The 19,389-nt window shown below is 53.4% G+C and overlaps 1 protein-coding gene across 1 annotated transcript; it reads right to left on the reverse strand.

Annotated features, from left to right (window-relative positions):
* Window positions 1-661: 661 nt before the first annotated feature.
* Window positions 662-17,569, reverse strand: tubgcp6 (tubulin gamma complex component 6). The gene is made up of 23 exons (XM_064319529.1): window positions 17,328-17,569; window positions 15,941-16,749; window positions 15,321-15,484; window positions 14,901-15,114; window positions 14,256-14,417; window positions 13,678-13,799; window positions 13,473-13,536; window positions 13,240-13,349; window positions 12,731-12,822; window positions 12,078-12,217; window positions 11,311-11,460; window positions 9,295-9,410; window positions 8,747-8,885; window positions 8,482-8,565; window positions 6,301-8,026; window positions 5,791-5,940; window positions 5,294-5,462; window positions 4,802-4,943; window positions 4,278-4,472; window positions 3,529-3,661; window positions 3,132-3,345; window positions 1,901-2,094; window positions 662-1,171 (listed from the first exon to the last, which is right to left on the reverse strand). The coding sequence occupies exons 2-23, from the start codon at window positions 16,712-16,714 to the stop codon at window positions 1,080-1,082; spliced, it is 5,346 nt and encodes a 1,781-aa protein (XP_064175599.1). The 5' UTR covers window positions 16,715-16,749; window positions 17,328-17,569; the 3' UTR covers window positions 662-1,079.
* Between the last annotated feature and the right edge of the window lie 1,820 nt (window positions 17,570-19,389).

The following is a 19,389-nucleotide window of genomic DNA, read 5'->3' on the forward strand; positions in this document are numbered from 1 at the left end:
TCAACTGTGTTTAATCTGACCTGAACTTCGCAGACACTGCTAGCAAAGTGCTTCATTCTAAGCAAGTGCTAAAAACACCAAACTGCTTTGGCTCGGCTCAGCTTTTCAGAAAGGACCTTTGGCTATAGTCTGACACACACACACACACACACACACACACAAAGACAAGCCGTATACATGCACGCTCAAACACACACATACTTGTTCACACACGCAGAATACAAATGTGACTATACGTTTACCGACCGAAGATGCACGTGTGTATCTTGTGAGCGTTCCTGCTACGCTTCGTGCCGCTGAGACCTCCCGGGTGCAGTTCTCTGTCAGGGGGAGCTCAGCCTTTTCTCTGGAAGAGGCGGTTTGAATGTGAGGCAGGCGTGCGTGTGAGGCGTGCGTGCGGGCGATCAAGCGAGCGGACGTAGCCCTGGCTGCAGGCAGACACAGAGTCCACTTCCTGTCGAGCTTATTTTTCCTCAAACCATTTGTCTCATGACCTTTAATAAAAGTTCCATTTCTAATTTTATGCGTCACTGTGGTGTGTTGTCCCCTGACCTCTCTACCAGACCGCTCCTCCATATTCAGATGCCTGGCTAAAACTGCTATTTGAAAGCAATGCAATTTAAGTTGACAAGACCTCCAACACTCTAGGGGGCGCACAACATTTAAAACAAAATGCATTTTATTGGATTCTCTCACAAGGGGGGGGGGGGGGGTTCCTATCGAGAGCACAGAGCCACAATCACAGATGGACTCACAGTAATAACGGCTAATGGGCCACACTGCACAGAGCATGTAGGACGGAGAGCATGACCGCCCAGGCGTGTCGTTACGGCAACGGACAGGTTCCCTGCGGCATGCGGCCTAGGGCGTGGTGCGCCGGCCGTTCGGCTGCAACCCACGCCAAGCGGAGTCACCCACGCGACGGGCGCGAGCCCCCACGGTTGAGACGGCGTGCGAAGGCGAAGCCGCGAAAAGCGGGCGGAGGCAGGAAACGACGGGACGGGACGGCTCGGAACACGGGCTTTAAGGGGGTTCTCGGTCCCGGTCCCTCCCGCCGTGCGGAGGCCCCCCGCCCCCCCTCAGGCCTCTTTGTAGTAGTTGTTGAAGTTGATGCGCACCAGGAAGTCCTCCAGGTGGGGCTGGTAGCCCCGATTAACCAGCTTGGTCACCACTGCGCACAGAAGGGAGGGGAATGGCGGTTAGGGGCCCCACTGGTCGAGCGGCGGCTCGCGAGCGCAAAAGATGGAACACGCACTCAGAGATAAGCACCAGCGCTGTGTAGATAGGCCGGGAGAACACACCCACCCAATCACATTCTCCCATTGCTGAAGGTAGCTAGCTAAAACGGAATGTCGTCTAACTGGCAACATACATATGAAAATATGATATATGACATATGACAGGATTAAGGATTGGGAGGATGTCGTTAACAATTAGACAGGAATAAAGTATGAGGACATTTTGAATGATCTTGTCTACATCGTCGGCGTAGATACCACTACGATGCAAATGGCACTTACAAACTATCTATCACACAAGTAGTACATTATATAAATAGAAAGTAGTATATTTTCAGAAATAATTTATATTTTGGTTCTTGGTGAGCAGTTAGCTTGCATAGTGCTTTATCCAGATTCGCTAGTTTGGGACTGCTGTTGGTCAGGTATGGCACTATAACTCACAATCAGTTGGATGCATTTAAGGCTCTCCCATGTTGAAGGTCGCTCCGGATAAACTAAGCGAATGTAATTTAATGCAGTTAACTAATGTTAGCTGCCAGGTGACTTCACATTAATTAGCCAGAGCCTCTGCCTTTTATTGGCTGGATTGATGAAATTGCTAGGTTAGCCGCAGAGACACAGAGGCGAATACCCATTCAGATGACCCCCCCCCCCCGTACCTTTGAAGAGGAAGTGGGAGTAGTACTTGAAGGTGTTGTAGGACTGCTGCAGGGCCACGAAGCTGGGGTGCACCAGCTCCCCCTGCTGGCGGCTCCAGGGCTGCGCGATCAGCTGCGCCCGGAACTTGAGGATGAGGCTGAAGATGCTGTGGATGATGTTCATGACGGACGCCGCCTTCTCCGTCAACAGGCCCCTGGGGGGGGCGGGGGGAGGCAGGAGAGATGAGCCAAACCATGGGTCAGCCCTGCTCTCCCCTTTCGCCACTACCGAACGCTCCCAATGTCTCTCTCTCCCTCTCCCCCACCCCCACACCCCCCCCCCCGCATTCACTAATTCAGCAGCTGCCGTTATCTCCAACAGTGCTGCTCGACCGCTGGTCCTCGGAACCCACTGTGTACGCCAGTTTTTGTTGCCGCCATTTTAAATTCGTCATTCAATCACAACACTGGCAGGCGAGATCTGTCGGCTCCCATTCGCTCGGAGTGCGAAAAGCCGCAAGCCAATTGTGTGTAATGAATGGAGCTTACGGGCACAAAATGGCGACGAGCCAAGCCTCCATTGTGTGGACATGAGCTTAACCTACACAATTACGGTAGGACACGCTTTCCAACAACCCGAATTAAGAGCCATGACAAAAAGAAGCAGCATACACAGTGGCTCCCCAGGACCGGGGCTGAGAAACGCTGATCTAGAACCAAGCAGAAGCAATATCGCTAATAAGGCCGGTACAACAGTGGCAGGCTGCCCGCTGGATTAAGTCAAATTAGTTGCAGAAAATCTTTATTGTCCCCAGAAGGCAAAATCCACGACCCACATTTTAAAACCCCAGACTACAAAACACAGACCATGCAATCAGTTCACAACAGTAAAAGCACAGGGAATAGGTTGCAAGTTTTATTATGTATAAACAAGTAAAATTAGTCCACTGGGGCAAAAAAGTAATATTCAGGTGTAAATCTGCAAATTAGGCAAATCCCCAAATTGGTTGTTGGTGGGTTTGGAGACTCACCTGGAGATAGCCCTGTTGAAGTAGTGTTTGTGTGCGTGTGTGTATGCGTATGTGCGAGTGAGTGAGTGAGTGAGTGTGCGTGCGTGTGTGTATATACCCGAGACTCACCTGAAGATGGCCCTGTTGAGGTAGTGTTTGTGTGTGTGTGTGTGTGCGTATGTGCGTGTGTGTGTAGTGAGTGAGTGTGCGTGCGTGCGTGTGTGTATATGCCCGAGACTCACCTGAAGATGGCCCTGTTGAGGTAGTCGGCGTGGATGTGGTGGATGGCGTCCAGGTCGCTGGCGCTGCCCAGCTTGTGGGTGAACTCGCTCCAGGACACCTGCAGGATCTGGTTGGCGATGTAGCCCTGGATCACCTTGACGAAGTGCTGCATCTCGTGCCTGAACAGCTGCAGCTGGCGGAACTGGACCGAGCTCCCGGCCCCCTTCACCAGCGCTGAGGGAGGAGGCGGGGGTTACACACGCTTCCTGTTTCCCCCACTTCCTGTTACTTCAATGGCTAATACAATCTTTTCAAAACCTCATGCGGTGGTTAAACCATACCATAGTTTCGGTTTCACAACAGATGTGGTCAAAATACGTATTCGAAATGCTTTTTGAATATGATGAATGGGAGCACCTGCTCTCTTCAGGTGGAACCAGACGTCGCGCAGCGTCCACACCATGTGCTTGAGCTGCAGCAGGAAGGAGAAGAGGCGGTTGTACTTGTTCATGCAGCTGTCGGTGATGATGATGTTCAGGGGCCAGTCCACCTGCAGGGAGGGAGGGAGGGAGGGAACGAGGGAGGGCGTCAGACCCCGATGCTAGTCGAAAACCAGCCACGAATCTCCCCGCCGCTTTACTCGATTCGCCGAAATTTGCGGAGTCCCCTGGCTCTTCCTTGCTCAAAGCATCCTTCGGGAGCCTCCTAGCTCCTCGCTCCTAGTTCCTTCAAGGAGCATTTGACTGGTTGGACTGCCCTTGCAAGATGGCGACCTCGATCGATTTTCAGGTCAGGCGAGGACCGAGGAGACAAGGATGGATAAAATCTGGCTCTATGAGTCTCCGGCTATACGAGTCTCTGACTCTATGAGTCTCCGGCTATACGAGTCTCTGACTCTATGAGTCTCCGGCTATACGAGTCTCTGACCCTATGAGTCTCCGGCTATACGAGTCTCTGACTCTATGAGTCTCCGGCTATACGAGTCTCTGACTCTATGAGTCTCCGGCTATACGAGTCTCTGACTCTATGAGTCCCAGGCTTCATGAGTCTCTGCCTCTATGTATCTGAGTTTCAGAGACTCTGAATCTGTGTGTGTGTGTGTGTGTGTGTGCGTGCGTGCGTGCGTGCGTGCGTGTGTGTGTGTGTGCCTCTCTCCGCTCCTGCACCTTGTAGCGCAGCTCCAGGCAGTTGAGGGCGTCGGGGGCGAGGGGGTGGAAGGTCTCGGGGAGGAAGCGCAGGGCGAAGGTGAAGTTGGCGGCCAGGGCGCTGTCTCCATGCAGGCTGTACTGCAGGGCCTTGCTGAGGATGGAGTTCAGCACCAGAGGAGTCAGCAGCTCCCCCGGGGTCTGGCCACTGCCCAGCTGGAACACACACAGCGCCGCGCGATGAGCTGAGCTCACACAGAGCGGCCTGACAACTGCAACACTCACCCCTCTCTCTCACCTTCTCAAACAGCAGGTCGCTCGCCCCCTCTCTCTCTCACCTTCTCAAACAGCAGGTCGCTCGCCCCCCTCTCTCTCTCACCTTCTCAAACAGCAGGTCGCTCGCCCCCACTCTCTCTCTCACCTTCTCAAACAGCAGGTCGCTCGCCCCCCTCTCTCTCTCACCTTCTCAAACAGCAGGTCGCTCGCCCCCCTCTCTCTCTCACCTTCACAAACAGCAGGTCGCTCACCCCCTCTCTCTCTCTCACCTTCTCAAACAGCAGGTCGCTGAGCGACTGAGCAAACTCCCCATCCTCCATCAGTAGAAAGTGCCGGAGAGCCTCAAAGTGCCTCTCCACACCCAGCTCTACGAAGAAGTAATCCACCACCGCTTTGTTCACCAGAGATACACTGGAGAGAGAGAGAGAGAGAGAGAGAGAGAGAGAGAGAGAGCGTATGTATTTCCACCATCTACTCCATTATTATTATATTTGATTGTTGTTAATAATTAAAGCTGCAGTAGGCAACTTCCTCAACGGTCCTAAGGGGCCTCAGAAGTAGTGTCCTCATTCCCTTTGTGACTTCGTTACCGTTTTCGCGACTTCTTAAAATTTCTCCGCTGGCTACATCGGTAGCTTTGACCGGCTAGAAAAGCCACTGGGGCTAGCTGTGACGTAAATAGCGTTCGCAGCAGTGTTAGAAAACGCACCTATAGCAGCTGTAACGGTTTAAGCACACGCGGCTGTGATTGGGGGACTCACTGCGTGATGATGGGGGTGGTGACGGAGTGCTTCATCAGCACGGGCAGGGAGACCAGCTCACTGAGCTGCACGGCGGTGGCGTCCGTGGCCCTGCCCAGGGAGGGGCCCCCCGGGAGCCCGTAGGGGCCCCCGGTCACCTGCTGCAGGAGCTGGGAGTCCGGGGCCAAGGCTGCAGCACAGGGGAGGGGAGGAGAGACGCGTTTCAGTTACCTCCACAATAATCCCTCTCTCATTCTACACTCATCCCTCTCTCCTCTTACCTTCCAGGTTCATCCCCCTCAACTCTTACCTTCTACACTCAACCCTCTCTCCTCTTACCTTCTACACTCATCCCTCTCTCCTCTTACCTTCTACACTCATCCCTCTCTCCTCTTACCTTCCACGCTCATCCCCCTCTTCTCTTACCTTCTATACCCCTGACCTCTGCTCCACGTAACCTCTCTCACTCGCTTCCCGTTGTCACGGACTCTGTTAGCATTAGCCCTGATCTCACTCACCCATGAGGCTGTAGGAGTCCTGGTACTGCTCCACTTCGTACTGCGCCGCCAGCGCCGCCAGGTAGTCCCGCTCCGTGCCCCCGTCGGGCGAGGCCTCCGGCGGCCGCCCCGGCTCACCGTGGGCCCCTGCTTCGAGCTCGGCCTCCAGTTCTGCAGAGAAACGGGGCGCCGTAGGGCTCAGTGTCCTACCGTAGGGCTTGATAGCAAGATAACCAGCCAACCAGTACAACTCGGCAAGAGTCAAGAGCGAGATGTACTGCGGGAGGGAAGGTCAGAAATATGTCCTCCAATCACAGCGCTCACGTATTTGACTGGCAGTAATACTATCCAATAACTATGGAAATACAAATTACGTAATGGTTTACATAACCCTTTTAAATCAGTTGTCCAGTTTTCTTTGTGTGCTACCACTCCCCCTCACAATAAAATGGTGGCATCTGACACATTCAGTAATTACTGACCTGCACCCACTGAATTTGAGGGCGAATATCTGACGCATGATATCTGTACCTTCTATTGTCAAGGGGGTGTGGAGCCCCCTGCTGTCCATCGTCACACAGCCCGAGCCCAGGGCGGAGTCAGAGGAGTGGCCGTAGCCGCTCCCGGGGAGGGGGGACGGGAGCGGTTCGGTCCCCGAAACCACACACCCCACCATCAGGGCGGAGTCGGAGGAGTGGCCGTGCTTGCTCCAACGGGGGTGGAAGGGGGTCACGTCCGACACGAACCCCCCCACCTTTATGCTGCTGTCAGAGGCGTGGCCATGGATACTGGGGGTGGGGACAAAAGTCACGACCTCAGATACATGCTCTCCTACCCTTATATGGGCATCGGAGGCGTGGCCATGGATACTGGGGGTGGGGACAAAAGTCACGACCTCAGATACATGCTCTCCTACCCTTATATGGGCATCGGAGGCGTGGCCATGGATGCTGGGGGTGGGGAAAAAAGCAGTGACCTCAGATACATGCTCTCCTACCCTTATATGGGCATCGGAGGCGTGGCCATGGATGCTGGGGGTAGGGAAAAAAGCAGTGACCTCAGATACATGCTCTCCTACCCTTATATGGGCATCGGAGGCGTGGCCATGGATGCTGGGGGTAGGGAAAAAAGCAGTGACCTCAGATATATGCTCTCCCACCCTTATATGGGCATCGGAGGCGTGGCCATGGATGCTGGGGGTGGGGAAAAAAGCAGTGACCTCAGATACATGCTCACCCACCCTTATATGGGCATCGGAGGCGTGGCCATGGATGCTGGGGGTGGGGAAACAAGCAGTGACCTCAGATACATGTTCTCCCACCATTATATGGGCATCGGAGGCGTGGCCATGGATGCTGGGGGTAGGGAAAAAAGCAGTGACCTCAGACATATGCTCTCCCACCCTTATATGGGCATCGGAGGCGTGGCCATGGATGCTGGGAGTGGGAAGAGGAGTAATGACCTCAGATACATGGTCTCCCACCCTTATATGGGCGTTGGAGGCGTGGCTGTGAGGAGCAGGGGAGGGACTGGACACCCCCACTGTGACGTTAGCCTGGCTGGCGGGTTCATGGGTGCTGGCTTGCAGTACTAAATTGACCTCCTCAGGGGCAAAGTTCTCTTCTCTGCAGGTAGGATGAGAGGGGAGGGGCTGTTTCTCAGGCTGCCGTCCAATAGCCTGGTCATCAATGGCCCCTGCAGTATCTACGCTCTCTGAGGTCTTTGGCAGTGCTGCCCCCTCCTGGCGGACTGGCTGAGCAGCAGCCGTCTCTCGCTGACCCTCCTGGTCCGGGCCGGGGGGTGGGCAAGGCGGGGCCCCTGGGCCCCGGGCATCCCCCTGCGCCTCAGACGTCTTCTCTCCGTCCTGGACGGGGACGAGGGGCGGGACGGCGGGATCCCAGCGGGGGCTGGGGTGAGGGCCCTCCAGGGGTACGTAAGGGGCGCTGAAGTCGTAGTCCGGGCCCGGGGTCGGGGTCAGGGGCGGGGCCGAGGCCGGGGGGGCGGCGGTCTCCGGCAGGTCGGAGCCGATGTCCTGCAGCGCCCGGTCCACTTCCTGTGAGTCCAGCGGGCGCGGCGGCTTCGGCAGGAAGTCTCTGATGTCCACCGCGTCCAAGATCGGCACGTCGTCTCCGGCGGGGGTGGGCGTGTCCTGGGGTCCTGCAGGCGTGTCCTGGGGTCCGGTGGGCGTGTCCTTGTGGCCAGTGGGTGTGTCCTCTGGGCCGGTGGGCGCGTCCTGGACCTCTTTCTCAGGGTGAACCTGCGTAGGTGCAGATAGCAGTACGGTCAAGACATTCGGCAGAGGAACTTCCCCACCCGCTGTTAAAGGGAGAGCGACAGAGGCTACAGGACCAGGACCCTAGGGCGTCCGATAAAGATGCACAAATGCACTGAGGCTATAGGACTCAGAGCGCACTGAGGCTATAGGACCAAGACTCTAGGGCGTCTGATAAAGATGCACAAATGCACAGAGTCTATAGGACTCAGAGCGCACTGAGGCTATAGGACCAAGACTCTAGGGAGTCTGATAAAGATGCACAAATGCACTGAGGCTATAGGACCAAGACTCTAGGGCGTCTGATAAAGATGCACAAATGCTCTGAGTCTATAGGACTCAGAGCGTACTGAGGCTATAGGACCAAGACTCTAGGGCGTCTGATAAAAATGCACAAATCCCCCGACGCTGGGAAAGCCCCCGGTCTTTATCTCGCTAACCTGGGCGGGCTGTGGTGCGCAGGCCGGTGTGGGCGGGTCCGGGGGGGGTCCCGGCTGGCCCAGGGGGTACCGCTCCAGAAGGGCCTGGGGAGGGAGGGATTCGGCAGCAGAACAACATTAACAAACTGCTACAATCATCACCGCGTGGATTTGCTACAATACGAACGCTGACATCATTATGACGTCATTGGCGCTCGCTTGTTAAAATAAGCAGGTAAGACGGCTGAAAGTGGCGAGGGGGGGGGGGGTCAGCCCCGGCGCAGACCTGAGTGAGGCGCTGTTCCTCCCGCAGGAAGCGAGCCCGGCTCTCGTCCAGACGCAGCCGCTGCACCCGCCACACGGCCCGCCTCTCCCTCCTGGTCGCCTCCTCCGTCAGCCGAGCGTACTGGTCCAGCAGCTCCTTCCTGTGGGGCGACACGCCGCCGCAGACCGCGCGAGTCAGCGCGCCGTCGCGTTTCCACATTTTCAAGAACGCTCAAGTCCCCATTTCAAGTTTAAGCGGGATTCGAGGCCCCGTATAGAACTACAGACATGCAGTGATTGGAAAGGGAGGGGTCGTCAACCCCAAAAGGGGCGGAGCCACTATAACTTGTCCATCACCTACTCGTTTTAACCAAACCACAAGGCTTTACCCAGCACAACGAAACACCATTGGTTCAGAATAATCACAATCACTGGTTAGTAGCTCTGTCTGTTGCTGTCCCCATCACACACACACACACACACACACACACACCCCTGGGTTTAAGTACGCTACACCCCCACGACGGCTGTGTTTAGTGAGGGTGGACGGCGCCGCCCTAGTGGACAGACCTGGCCCTGCGCTCCAGCTGCTCCTCCAGGGCCTGCAGTCTCTTCTCCCGGTCCTGCAGCTCCCTGATGAAGCCAAACTCGTCCTCCTGCTCCTTCCTCTTCGCCGTGTTGCGCCACTAAAGACAGATTAGAGATTACGGTGGACAGTGAGATTAGGGCCACTGGTGGGACAGTTAAATAAAGGTCACTGGTGCTAAGGGTCATTGGTGGGTCAGATTAGGTACACTGGCGGGGTAAGGGTCGTTGGTGGGACAGCTAGATTAAGGTCACTGGCAGTAGGGGTCACTGGTGGGACAGCTAGATTGAGGACATTGGCAGTAGGGGTCATTGGTGGGACAGCTAGATTGAGGACACTGGCAGTAGGGGTCGTTGGTGGGACAGCTAGATAAAGGACATTGGCAGTAGGGGTCGTTGGTGGGACAGCTAGATTAAGGACACTGGCAGTAGGGGGTCGTTGGTGGGACAGCTAGATAAAGATCACTGGCAGTAGGGGTCGTTGGTGGGACAGCTAGATAAAGGACACTGGCAGTAGGGGTCGTTGGTGGGACAGCTAGATTAAGGACACTGGCAGTAGGGGGTCGTTGGTGGGACAGCTAGATAAAGATCACTGGCAGTAGGGGTCGTTGGTGGGACAGCTAGATAAAGATCACTGGCAGTAGGGGTCGTTGGTGGGACAGCTAGATTAAGGTCACTGGCAGTAGGGGTCATTGGCGGGACAGCTAGATAAAGGACACTGGCAGTAGGGGTCGTTGGCGGGACAGCTAGATTGAGGACACTGGCAGTAGGGGTCACTGGCGGGACAGCTAGATTGAGGACACTGGCAGTACGGTGCGTTGGTGGAAGCTAATAAGACCTGGCAGTGGTCCGCTGTGGCACAGACAGATTAGGATACGTGGCAGTAGGGGGTTGGTGGGACAGCTAGATTAAGGGGCACTGGAGTAGGTCGTTGGTGGACAGAATAAGGCAGCTAAATCATGGTGTAGATAGGACACTGGCGTAAGGGTCGTTGGTGGGACAGCTAGATAAGGACACTGGCAGTAGGGGTCGTTGGTGGGACAGCTAGATAAAGGACACTGGCAGTAGGGGTCGTTGGTGGGACAGCTAGATTAAGGACACTGGCAGTAGGGGTCGTTGGTGGGACAGCTAGATTAAGGACACTGGCAGTAGGGGTCGTTGGTGGGACAGCTAGATTAGGACATGGCAGTAAGGGTGTTGGGGGGACAGCTAGATAAAGATCAACTGGCGTAGGGTTCTGTAGGACAGCTAGATAAGGACACTGGCATAGGGCGAGGGGGGGCATAGACATGCTAGCACTATAAGGCACTGGAGAATAGGGCAGTTGTTGGTGGGACAGCTAGATAATGATCACTGCAGTAGGGTGCTTTGGGACAGCTAGATTAGGACGACTGTGCAGTGGAGGTCGTTGGTGGGACAGCTAGATAAAGGACATGGCAGTGGGTCGTGTGGGACGCTAGATTAGGACATGGCGTAGGGTCATTGGTGGGACATGCTAATAAGTGACTGCATTGGGTCTGGTGGACAGCTTGCATGATGGTCTTGGTGGGTAGATGTTATAAGTGACTGTTCATTGTTGGGTTCTGGACGGAGCTACATTGAGGTTGGGGGTGATTCATCATGATATTATCTGAACTGTGTTGTCGTTTTGCTTAATCTGGCAGGTATCTTAGGGTGCTTGTCTTGGCGGTGTGTTCGCTGAGATTGCGTGTTGTTGGAGTCTAGTGTTCTTATGGTGCGGTGTGACGTTCTGATCATTGTGTTTCCATTGTTGGGTGTCCTGATGCCGAGCCTGCTCTTTTTGGGGTCTGCTCGACCTGCGGTGGCTGACCTGATGTATCCGAGCTGCCGAGCTTGCTAGAGAGAATAAGACAGGGAGAGAGAGATATAAGGAGATGGAGAGAGAGAGGGGGAGAGAGAGAGACGAATGAGCGAGGGAGAGGGAAAGAGACGAGAGGGAGAGAGAGGGGGGGGGAGACAGAGGGGGCGGAGCCTCCGTACCTGCTCCTCCCTGCTGACGGCGCTGTGCTTGGCGATCATGCCCACGCGGCCGCGGTACACGGCGCAGTCCCGCTCGATCTCCTCCACCTCCTGCAGGGAGAAGGTGACGGCGATGCGGGGCACGGGCAGCTCCGACCAGCAGATGTAGTGCTGCGCGGGGAGAGGAGCCGTTAGCCGGACCGTTAGCATCCCTGAATGCTCTTACAGCAGTGGCTCTCAAATTCTGGGGGGGATGGGGGCACTGTGTATGCTAGTTTTCATTCCAACCTCAACTGCTCAACTGCAATCCCAGAATTTTAACCTGTTGTTATTTTTTCTTAATTAGGTGCTCTTCGTGTTTCGGAGCTGGGGTCCCCAGTCTTATCCAGAAAGAGCCACTGTGGGTGCGCACTCCTGATTCCACTAATCAAGGTTGCCTGGCAAGGACTCTAGTGGTGGAGTAGTATTTGCCAAAGCGTGTTCGAGGAGAAAAAAAAAAGTAAAAAGATTATCGCTTTCTTTCTTAGTGAAGGTTAAGGACGGTACCGACGCAGCAAAGGACAAAGACGCACCGAATTAAACAGTTTCGCCAGTTCTAATTTGTTCAAAATGGCAAGGGACGATCCAATCAGCTCCTTCATAAATGACTCCTCAAGTCATTGCTAGCAAGAATCCGGGTGTCAATTGAGGTTAATCTGTTTGTCGATAAAGCTCCGTTTGAATTTGAATCTGTGCTCTCATTCGAGTGGGCGGGCGGGGCGGGCGAGCGGGGCGGGGCGGAGACCGACCTGGGGGCAGCAGATCTTGAGCAGGTTGATGGTCTTGCCGCAGATGTAGACGTCGCTGGCGATGTGGCGGAGGAAGACGGGCACGCACTCCTCCACGTTGTGCGAGATGAGGGTGTACCCCTGCGACCAGAAGTGCTTATCTGCACGGGGGGAGAGGGGGGAGAGAGAGAGAGAGAGAGAGAGAGGAGGAAGGGGAGGGAGAGTGAGAGAGAGCCTTCCTTTTGCTGTTGTCATTACTCTCATCGATTATCAACGCTTCGGCGATTCGCATTTAAAAACACGTCCGCGCCGACAAAGCATTCTGAATTTGAATTTGAGAGCGAAGAGAGGTCAGAGAGAGACGGAGAGATTCAAAGAGGGAGAGTGAGAGAAAGGGGAGAAATTCTTATTAAATCTTTTTTTTTGTGCGCGTGTGCATTGGTACGAGAATGTATTTGTGCTTTGGGAACACGACATTCGTCTTGTCGTGCAAATTAAGCGGTCGGCGTTCAAACTGGAAACTGAATTTCGAGGAGATGTGGAGAAGAGGGAGGGGGAAAGAGAACGAGGGAGAGGGGAAAAGGGAGGGAGATGGGACGAGAAGGACTCTCAAGGACAGAAGGACAGGACGGAATCCCCTCCGGAGGGGGCGTGGGGGGAGCGGGAGCGCTCACCTCTGAAGCCGAGGTAGTCCTCGTTGACCTGGATCATGAACTCGCCGTAGACGTCCCTGAACACGCCGCTGTACACCCAGTCGGACACGAACCTGAGGAACGCGGCGGGGGGGGGGCAAAGTTCAAACCGCCATTCCGTGCCATGTTCACAATACAGCACTCAACGCTCAGCGCTCTACGGCAGTCCACGCAGCCAAACTACAATGAAGCCCTGATGCTCAATGGAAAACACAAGCAAAATGGAGAGACTGATCGTGTGTAGGGCTCACAGACAGCGAGACTGACCGTGTGTAGGGCTCACAGACAGAGAGACTGGCTGTGTGTAGGGCGCACAGACAGAGAGACTGACCGTGTGCAGGGCTGACAGACAGAGAGACTGACCGTGTGTAGGGCTCACAGACAGAAGCACTGACCGTGTGTAGGGCTCGCAGACAGAGACACTGACCGTGTGTAGGGCTCACAGACAGAGACACTGACCGTGTGTTGGGCTCACAGACAGAAGCACTGACCGTGTGTAGGGCTCACAGCTGCTCTTCAGCAGGGACAGCAGCACAGGGTAATTCTCATTACTGCAGTTACTCTGGGCCTCATTGTACAGGTAAGAGAGCAGCTTCACACCCTGCAGTTAAGACAGCACACTTACCGTCAGCATTGCCTGCGTATACACACAAACACACACACACACATACACAGACAGACACACACAAAAACTAATGAAAATAAACATAGGCATTGTACTCACCCCGGGGAAAGTAGCCTGGTTCACAGCAGAAACCCCATCCACACAGCACAGTTCAGTAAGATACCTACAGAGGGGCACACAGAGCAGGGTGAAGAGCTGCACACAGAGCAGGGTGAAGAGTCGCACACAGAGCAGGGTGAAGAGTCGCACACAGAGCAGGGCCACAGAGAGGCCTTGCTAGGAGCGAGACGCCGCAGCGGCTAACCTGAGCTGCCGGCCCAGCTTGCGGAACAGGAAGCAGATGGACAGCAGGCTGAGGGTGTGGTGGGTGGAGAGCACACAGGCACGGTAGTACTGCAGGTACCTCCGCAAGCCACCTGTGAAGGCCTACGACACAGAGGGATAATGCACATTACTGCCTGAGACGCACAGAGATACTCCACATTAGATGCGCTGCTACGTTAGCGCTGCGCTGTAGGAAATGTTAGCCTTGCGCTGTAGGAGACATTAGCGCAGCGCTGTAGGAGATGCTAGTGCTGCGCTATAGGAGCCGTTAGCACTGAGCTGTAGTTAGCGCAGTGCTGTAGGAGCCGTTAGCGCTGAGCTGTAGTCAGCGCAGTGCTGTAGGAGACGTTAGCGCTGCGCTATAGGAGCCGTTAGCACTGAGCTGTAGTTAGCGCAGTGCTGTAGGAGACGTTAGCGCTGAGCTGTAGTTAGCGCAGTGCTGTAGGAGACGTTAGCGCTGCGCTGTAGGGGGCGCAGTGCTGTAGGAGCCGTTAGCGCTGAGCTGTAGTTAGCGCAGTGCTCTAGGAGACGTTAGCGCTGAGCTGTAGGGGGCGCTACCTGAAAGACCAGGCCTCGCCTCTGGGCGCTCTGCAGGGAGAAGCGGCTCAGCCGCAGGTAGTGCGTCCCGTACTGCGCCAGGTCCCCCAGCAGCCGGGAGGCGCTCTCCGGGGACGCCCCCGAAATACACACCCCGGGCCGCACCTCGAATTGTGCACACGCCTGCAACACACACACGCAGAGGGAATGTGACAGGACTATACAAACAAACACACACACACGCAGAACACGCAGGCACGTACACATGCAATACACACACATACGCACACAAAACGGACACCCATATGGGTGTGTGTATGACGCAACATGTATGCACGCACACACACACACACACTAACATGGGAACACACACACACCAAACCCTTAAACTCGTGAGCATTACGCTGCTCAACAGGATGTGCGCACTCACACACCACAACATGAACGAACCTTTCCTTTTCAAGTGCTGAAATAAAACTCATTTTCATTTTCCGTACGAATAAATCAGCAAACTTTCATTCCGACTCAAGCCCAGCAAATTGCAAAGCGTGCTTCTCCCCCGCTTGCCATTCCCCTCACAGAGCTTGTCGTTTCCGGGACCACCTGTCACTTTCTGCTGCCTGTAATTACCGAAGTCCTTAGCGTGCGCTCCCGTGGGGGGGGTACCTGGTTTAGGGGGAACGTGGCAGACGCCACGCCGATGAGCACGTTGAGGAGGTCCCCCACCAGCTGGGTCTGACAGTCCTGGGGGGCGGGGAGCGGGGGCGAGGCCGGGTCCGAGCTCAGGCTCCTCGCCCCGCCCTCCCACAGCCGGTACAGCTGGTCGAAGGCCTCCCGGCCGGCCTCCGTCAGGTACGGGTCCTCCTTACTGCCGGGGGGCCTGGGGGAGGGGGAGGGGGAGGGAGGGAGAAAGTGTGTCACATTTTGTACACCCCACTGGTTTTGCAACACAAGTTTACTTGTAATGCAAATAAAGCATATTTTCAATTTGAATTCGGGGGGGAGAGAGAGAGACAGAGAACCCAAGGACTCAAAACCAGAGATCCTACAAAATATTAGGGATATCCACCCCCTCCCAGCCCTTACCAGCCCACCCCCTCCCAGCAGCGGCGGCGGCCGGGCACGAAGGTGGGCAGGGCCTCCCACACGTCCGGCTCCGGCCCGGGGCTCGGCTCCCACTGCGACACCGGGGTCAGGTTGGAGGCCGACTGGAACCCCTCGTCCTCCGACTGATCCAGACAGGGAGGAACCTGGGGGGGAGGGACGGGACAGGAGGAACGGGACAGGAGAAAACTCCAAAATCATTCTGCGATGTCACAATGTTCACAGCTGATGAGCAATTCCATGGTGACAAGGTTTTACACCTGAAACAATGATGGAAAACATGCTATTTTGTGTCATTCAAACATTTGTTACCAAATATTAATGCATGTTTTTATTATTATTTTTATTTTTTAAACAAAAAAGTGTTTCTGAATGAACAGTTAAAATCTCTAAGTAGGGGAATGGCTGAAAACCGGAGCTGCTTTCTCTTAATTCAATTAATTTTCATTATGTGTATAGAGGTTAGCAGACACAGGGACAAAGACACTCTCCAGAAACAAGAAACAAAAAAATGAGGCGAGACCGAGCATGAACCCCCAGAATCCACCAGCGGAACGGGAGCCGCCGTGGAACCGAACTCCCTTCGATAAGCTCCGCCTCACCCGTATGGCCAGGCCCGTGACATCAGCGTTGCTGGGGACTGGGGGCGGGTCCAGCCGGACGTCCAGGTCGGAGGTGCGGCTGTGCTGCAGGGCCCCGAACAGCGACGTCCTGGTCTCCCTCTCGAAGCGCTCCTCCCCCTCGCCGCGGCCCCCCAGGCGAAAGAGGCCGGTCCCCGGTGGGGCGTCCATGAGCCCCAGGGCCCCTCGGAGGTCCCCCAGGGCGCCCCACTCCTCGGCCCACACCAGGTCGCGGGCGCGAACCTCCAGGCGCGCCAGCTCCTCGCTCACGTAGCCCTCCAGGGGGCGCCTGCGGGTCACCGGCCGCTCCCTGCGCATGTAGTCCCGGCTGAAGGAGGGGGCGGGGGGAGGGACGGAGCCCGCCAGCCGGACCAGGAGCTCCAGCACCGAGTCCAGCTCCACCAGGCCCGAATCCCCCCCCAGGGAGCCCAGGAGCTCCTCCAGCCTCTGCGCCTCCTCCTGCCTCCCCGCCACCCGCAGGTCGAAGGAGATCATCAGCACTTTGTTTCTGGCGGGGGTGGAAGCCAAAGGGTCGGGTCTCGCCGCCCCCTTGTTTGGGGGTCCCTCCCGAAAGAGCTCGGACAGCAGGGCCCCGTACGCCCGCTTCCTCAGGTCCCGCCGGACCGCCTCGCGGGAGGCCGCGCCCGAGGCGCGCCGTTTCCACGACACCCCCGAAATGCAGGTGTCGCAGAGGGCGCCCAGCAGCCCCGTGATGCTGCAGCTGGCGGAGGGGGCGTCGCCGAGCCTGTCGCTCATGGTTCCCGGGTCTCTGTGCCTGACGTCAGTCTCACCTGCCGACGAAGATTTTTGTTGTTGCAATTTTTAGTCCATCAAGTATAAGTTACACAAGTAGGCTACATAAAATGATACAAAAATACTGAACTAGTTGCAAGCCATTAGTGCTCACAGGATGTTTAAGTTAGTTCCTTTAGCGTTTTATTAAGTAAAACGTTAGCCAGTTTAGTCCCAAAGTCAAACTGATCCTAGTGGATCTATATCTAAACTTCGTTTAGCCCAGTTTTTATTTTCTTTTTTTCCCCCTAAGGGAACACTTCGCGCTATGATGGCATTATAAACAGATTGAGCAGGTGATTGACGAGTGTTTTTTTTGTTGTTGTTTACTCTGATGCATAGTAGGTTTGACAGAGTCCTTTTCGCCAGACATTATTCTCAGTAAGAAATTTTACGACAACGTTCACTAAGTCAGCTAACGCCTTACAGAATGATTTCAATACACTGTTGAAGTCGCATTCAACCAAAGTAAGGTACATTAAATGCACATATATACAGAAGAGGTTCTGCTTCATAAATAAGTAAATTAGCGTGCTAGCTGTGTACACACCGGTTGCAGCAAGTTAGCGAACGTTACCTGACTAGCTCAAGCTAACGTCGCGTCGCTGCAGTCCTCTGTGGGCGGATTGTGCGTCTCTCTTGAATCAGTGCGGTGAAACATTTGCATTATTCCGAATATGAAACTGATGGAGCTCACATGCTCTAAATTAATGTTATATTTTTAATGCTAAATGGTTAGCAAACGGTATTTGCCAGCGCTAAATTGTTGCAGCCAGTTCCATAGTCACTATCACTTCCTTGACTACGGCCCCGCCTCTATTCTAGTTTCTACCATTGGTTAGAATGTAAGACGTTGCTCCTTGATTGGACAAAACTTGTCGTATATACGTGACTAACATTTGACTGCCGTTATTTTCGCGCTCGTGGTGAAAGGTTAGCATTCCAACATTGAATCGCGCCACTGGTGGTGCATTTCGATTAATATTCATCAATCCATATTTTTTTTTAGTTTTACTGGCTGTAGTTACACATTTGTTGGTGACACTTTATTGGCACAAATAATTGCACCACACAATTTCTTTGCCAGCTGTCATTTCTAATGAGTTATTTATTTTCACCCTGCAAAGCGCTTGCATTTTAATCAACACGTATGATAAACTAATTTAGGCTCATATTTACCAGTTAGCTAAGAGCTTTATGGCACGTAGACATGAAAATAAATGCCAGATAACGGATCGAGCAAAAGCTTAAACAAATTAATGAAAGGAGCAATTGGGTGCAAGAGTGCCCCTATGATAACAAGATCATTTGCAGGTAAGTTCTATGGGCATAGGCTACTTATTACATTTAAATAACGGCTTATGGCAGATGATTGAAGATGCCGACCCTTAGTCGACACACGTAATGTTCCGGCGGGGGCTGATCAGCAATATTTAAATCTTTAAAATAGTGATAATTATTTAATTTTTAAATATTTAGCCATAATATGTTGATGTAGCCTATGGTGCCATCGTGTAATAAACTTGACCGATGCTATACGTTTTGTATGGCTGTCGTGGTAATACATTTCATCACCTTACGTCAATGCATTTGGTTTTTTATTTTTGTATTTTTTCACGAAACCACATTCACTACCATGTTTGTTGGCTTAGGTGTACTGCTACCATGATTTTTTTAGGGAGCAATTTTCTATGTAGGCTATGATGATTAGAGAGGAGAGTCTTTTGAACAAATTTGAGAAAGTTGCATATAAATGCCAGACCACGGTCTCTGAGCAGATGTGTAGTTGAAATGTAAAAATGGTGGCCAATTCGTACGAATATAAATGTTTTTCGTGCAGTCTGATCACTGTAGAAACCTTTAAATCTCGGCGAAGGTTAGGCCTACCAAATTTAGTGGTCTACAGTGACACCACGTGCAGCGACTTTAACGTTCAAGGTGTGAACTAGCTATGTCGTCGTGAATGCGTTAACCAAGTTTAGTCTCATGCTTTTTACCAAACTTTAGAACATTTTTTAAGTGTTCAAGGAACAATTTGTGAAAATTGCATGCCAAAGATATAGCCTATAACAAATGGAGAAATCAAACATTAAATTGCATCAATTTGCATAATCTAGTAACATTAAATAGGCTTAATACCAAGTATTTTACAAAGCGTAAAAATAGGTGTACTATGACAATAATGAATAGTCAAAAAGAAACAACCGATATTTGCATTCTTAGTTGTGTTAGAATGGTTGGTTGCAGTCTAGGTTGGCTTAGAATGTTAGAATGGTTGGCTGCAGTCTAGCAGTGCTGAGAACGTCTCCTCGATAGCCTACCATGTTTGTGTTCAGTTGTTTATTGGGTACTTGAAGTGAGGTACGGCAAAACCATTTTAAGTAGACCTGCATAAACAATTAAGTAAATAATTAAATTCTGCCTGCCACACGTTCCTTGCATAGAGGAATACTCTGAATTACAACAAACTGCAAAAAAAAAAAAACCAAAAAAAAAAACCATTGCCTCAGGGGCAGGCAAATCATGAATCCATTAATTCAACACAACATCTGTGTAGCGATGCACATGTGAATTATTTAAATCCTCTGACAAGGTTCTAACTCACCGGCTTCCTCAAGGATATCTCTTCACAAGGTGAG

Source organism: Anguilla rostrata, chromosome 19 (genome assembly GCF_018555375.3).
Source record: "Anguilla rostrata isolate EN2019 chromosome 19, ASM1855537v3, whole genome shotgun sequence".
NCBI classification, from domain to species: Eukaryota; Metazoa; Chordata; class Actinopteri; order Anguilliformes; family Anguillidae; genus Anguilla; species Anguilla rostrata.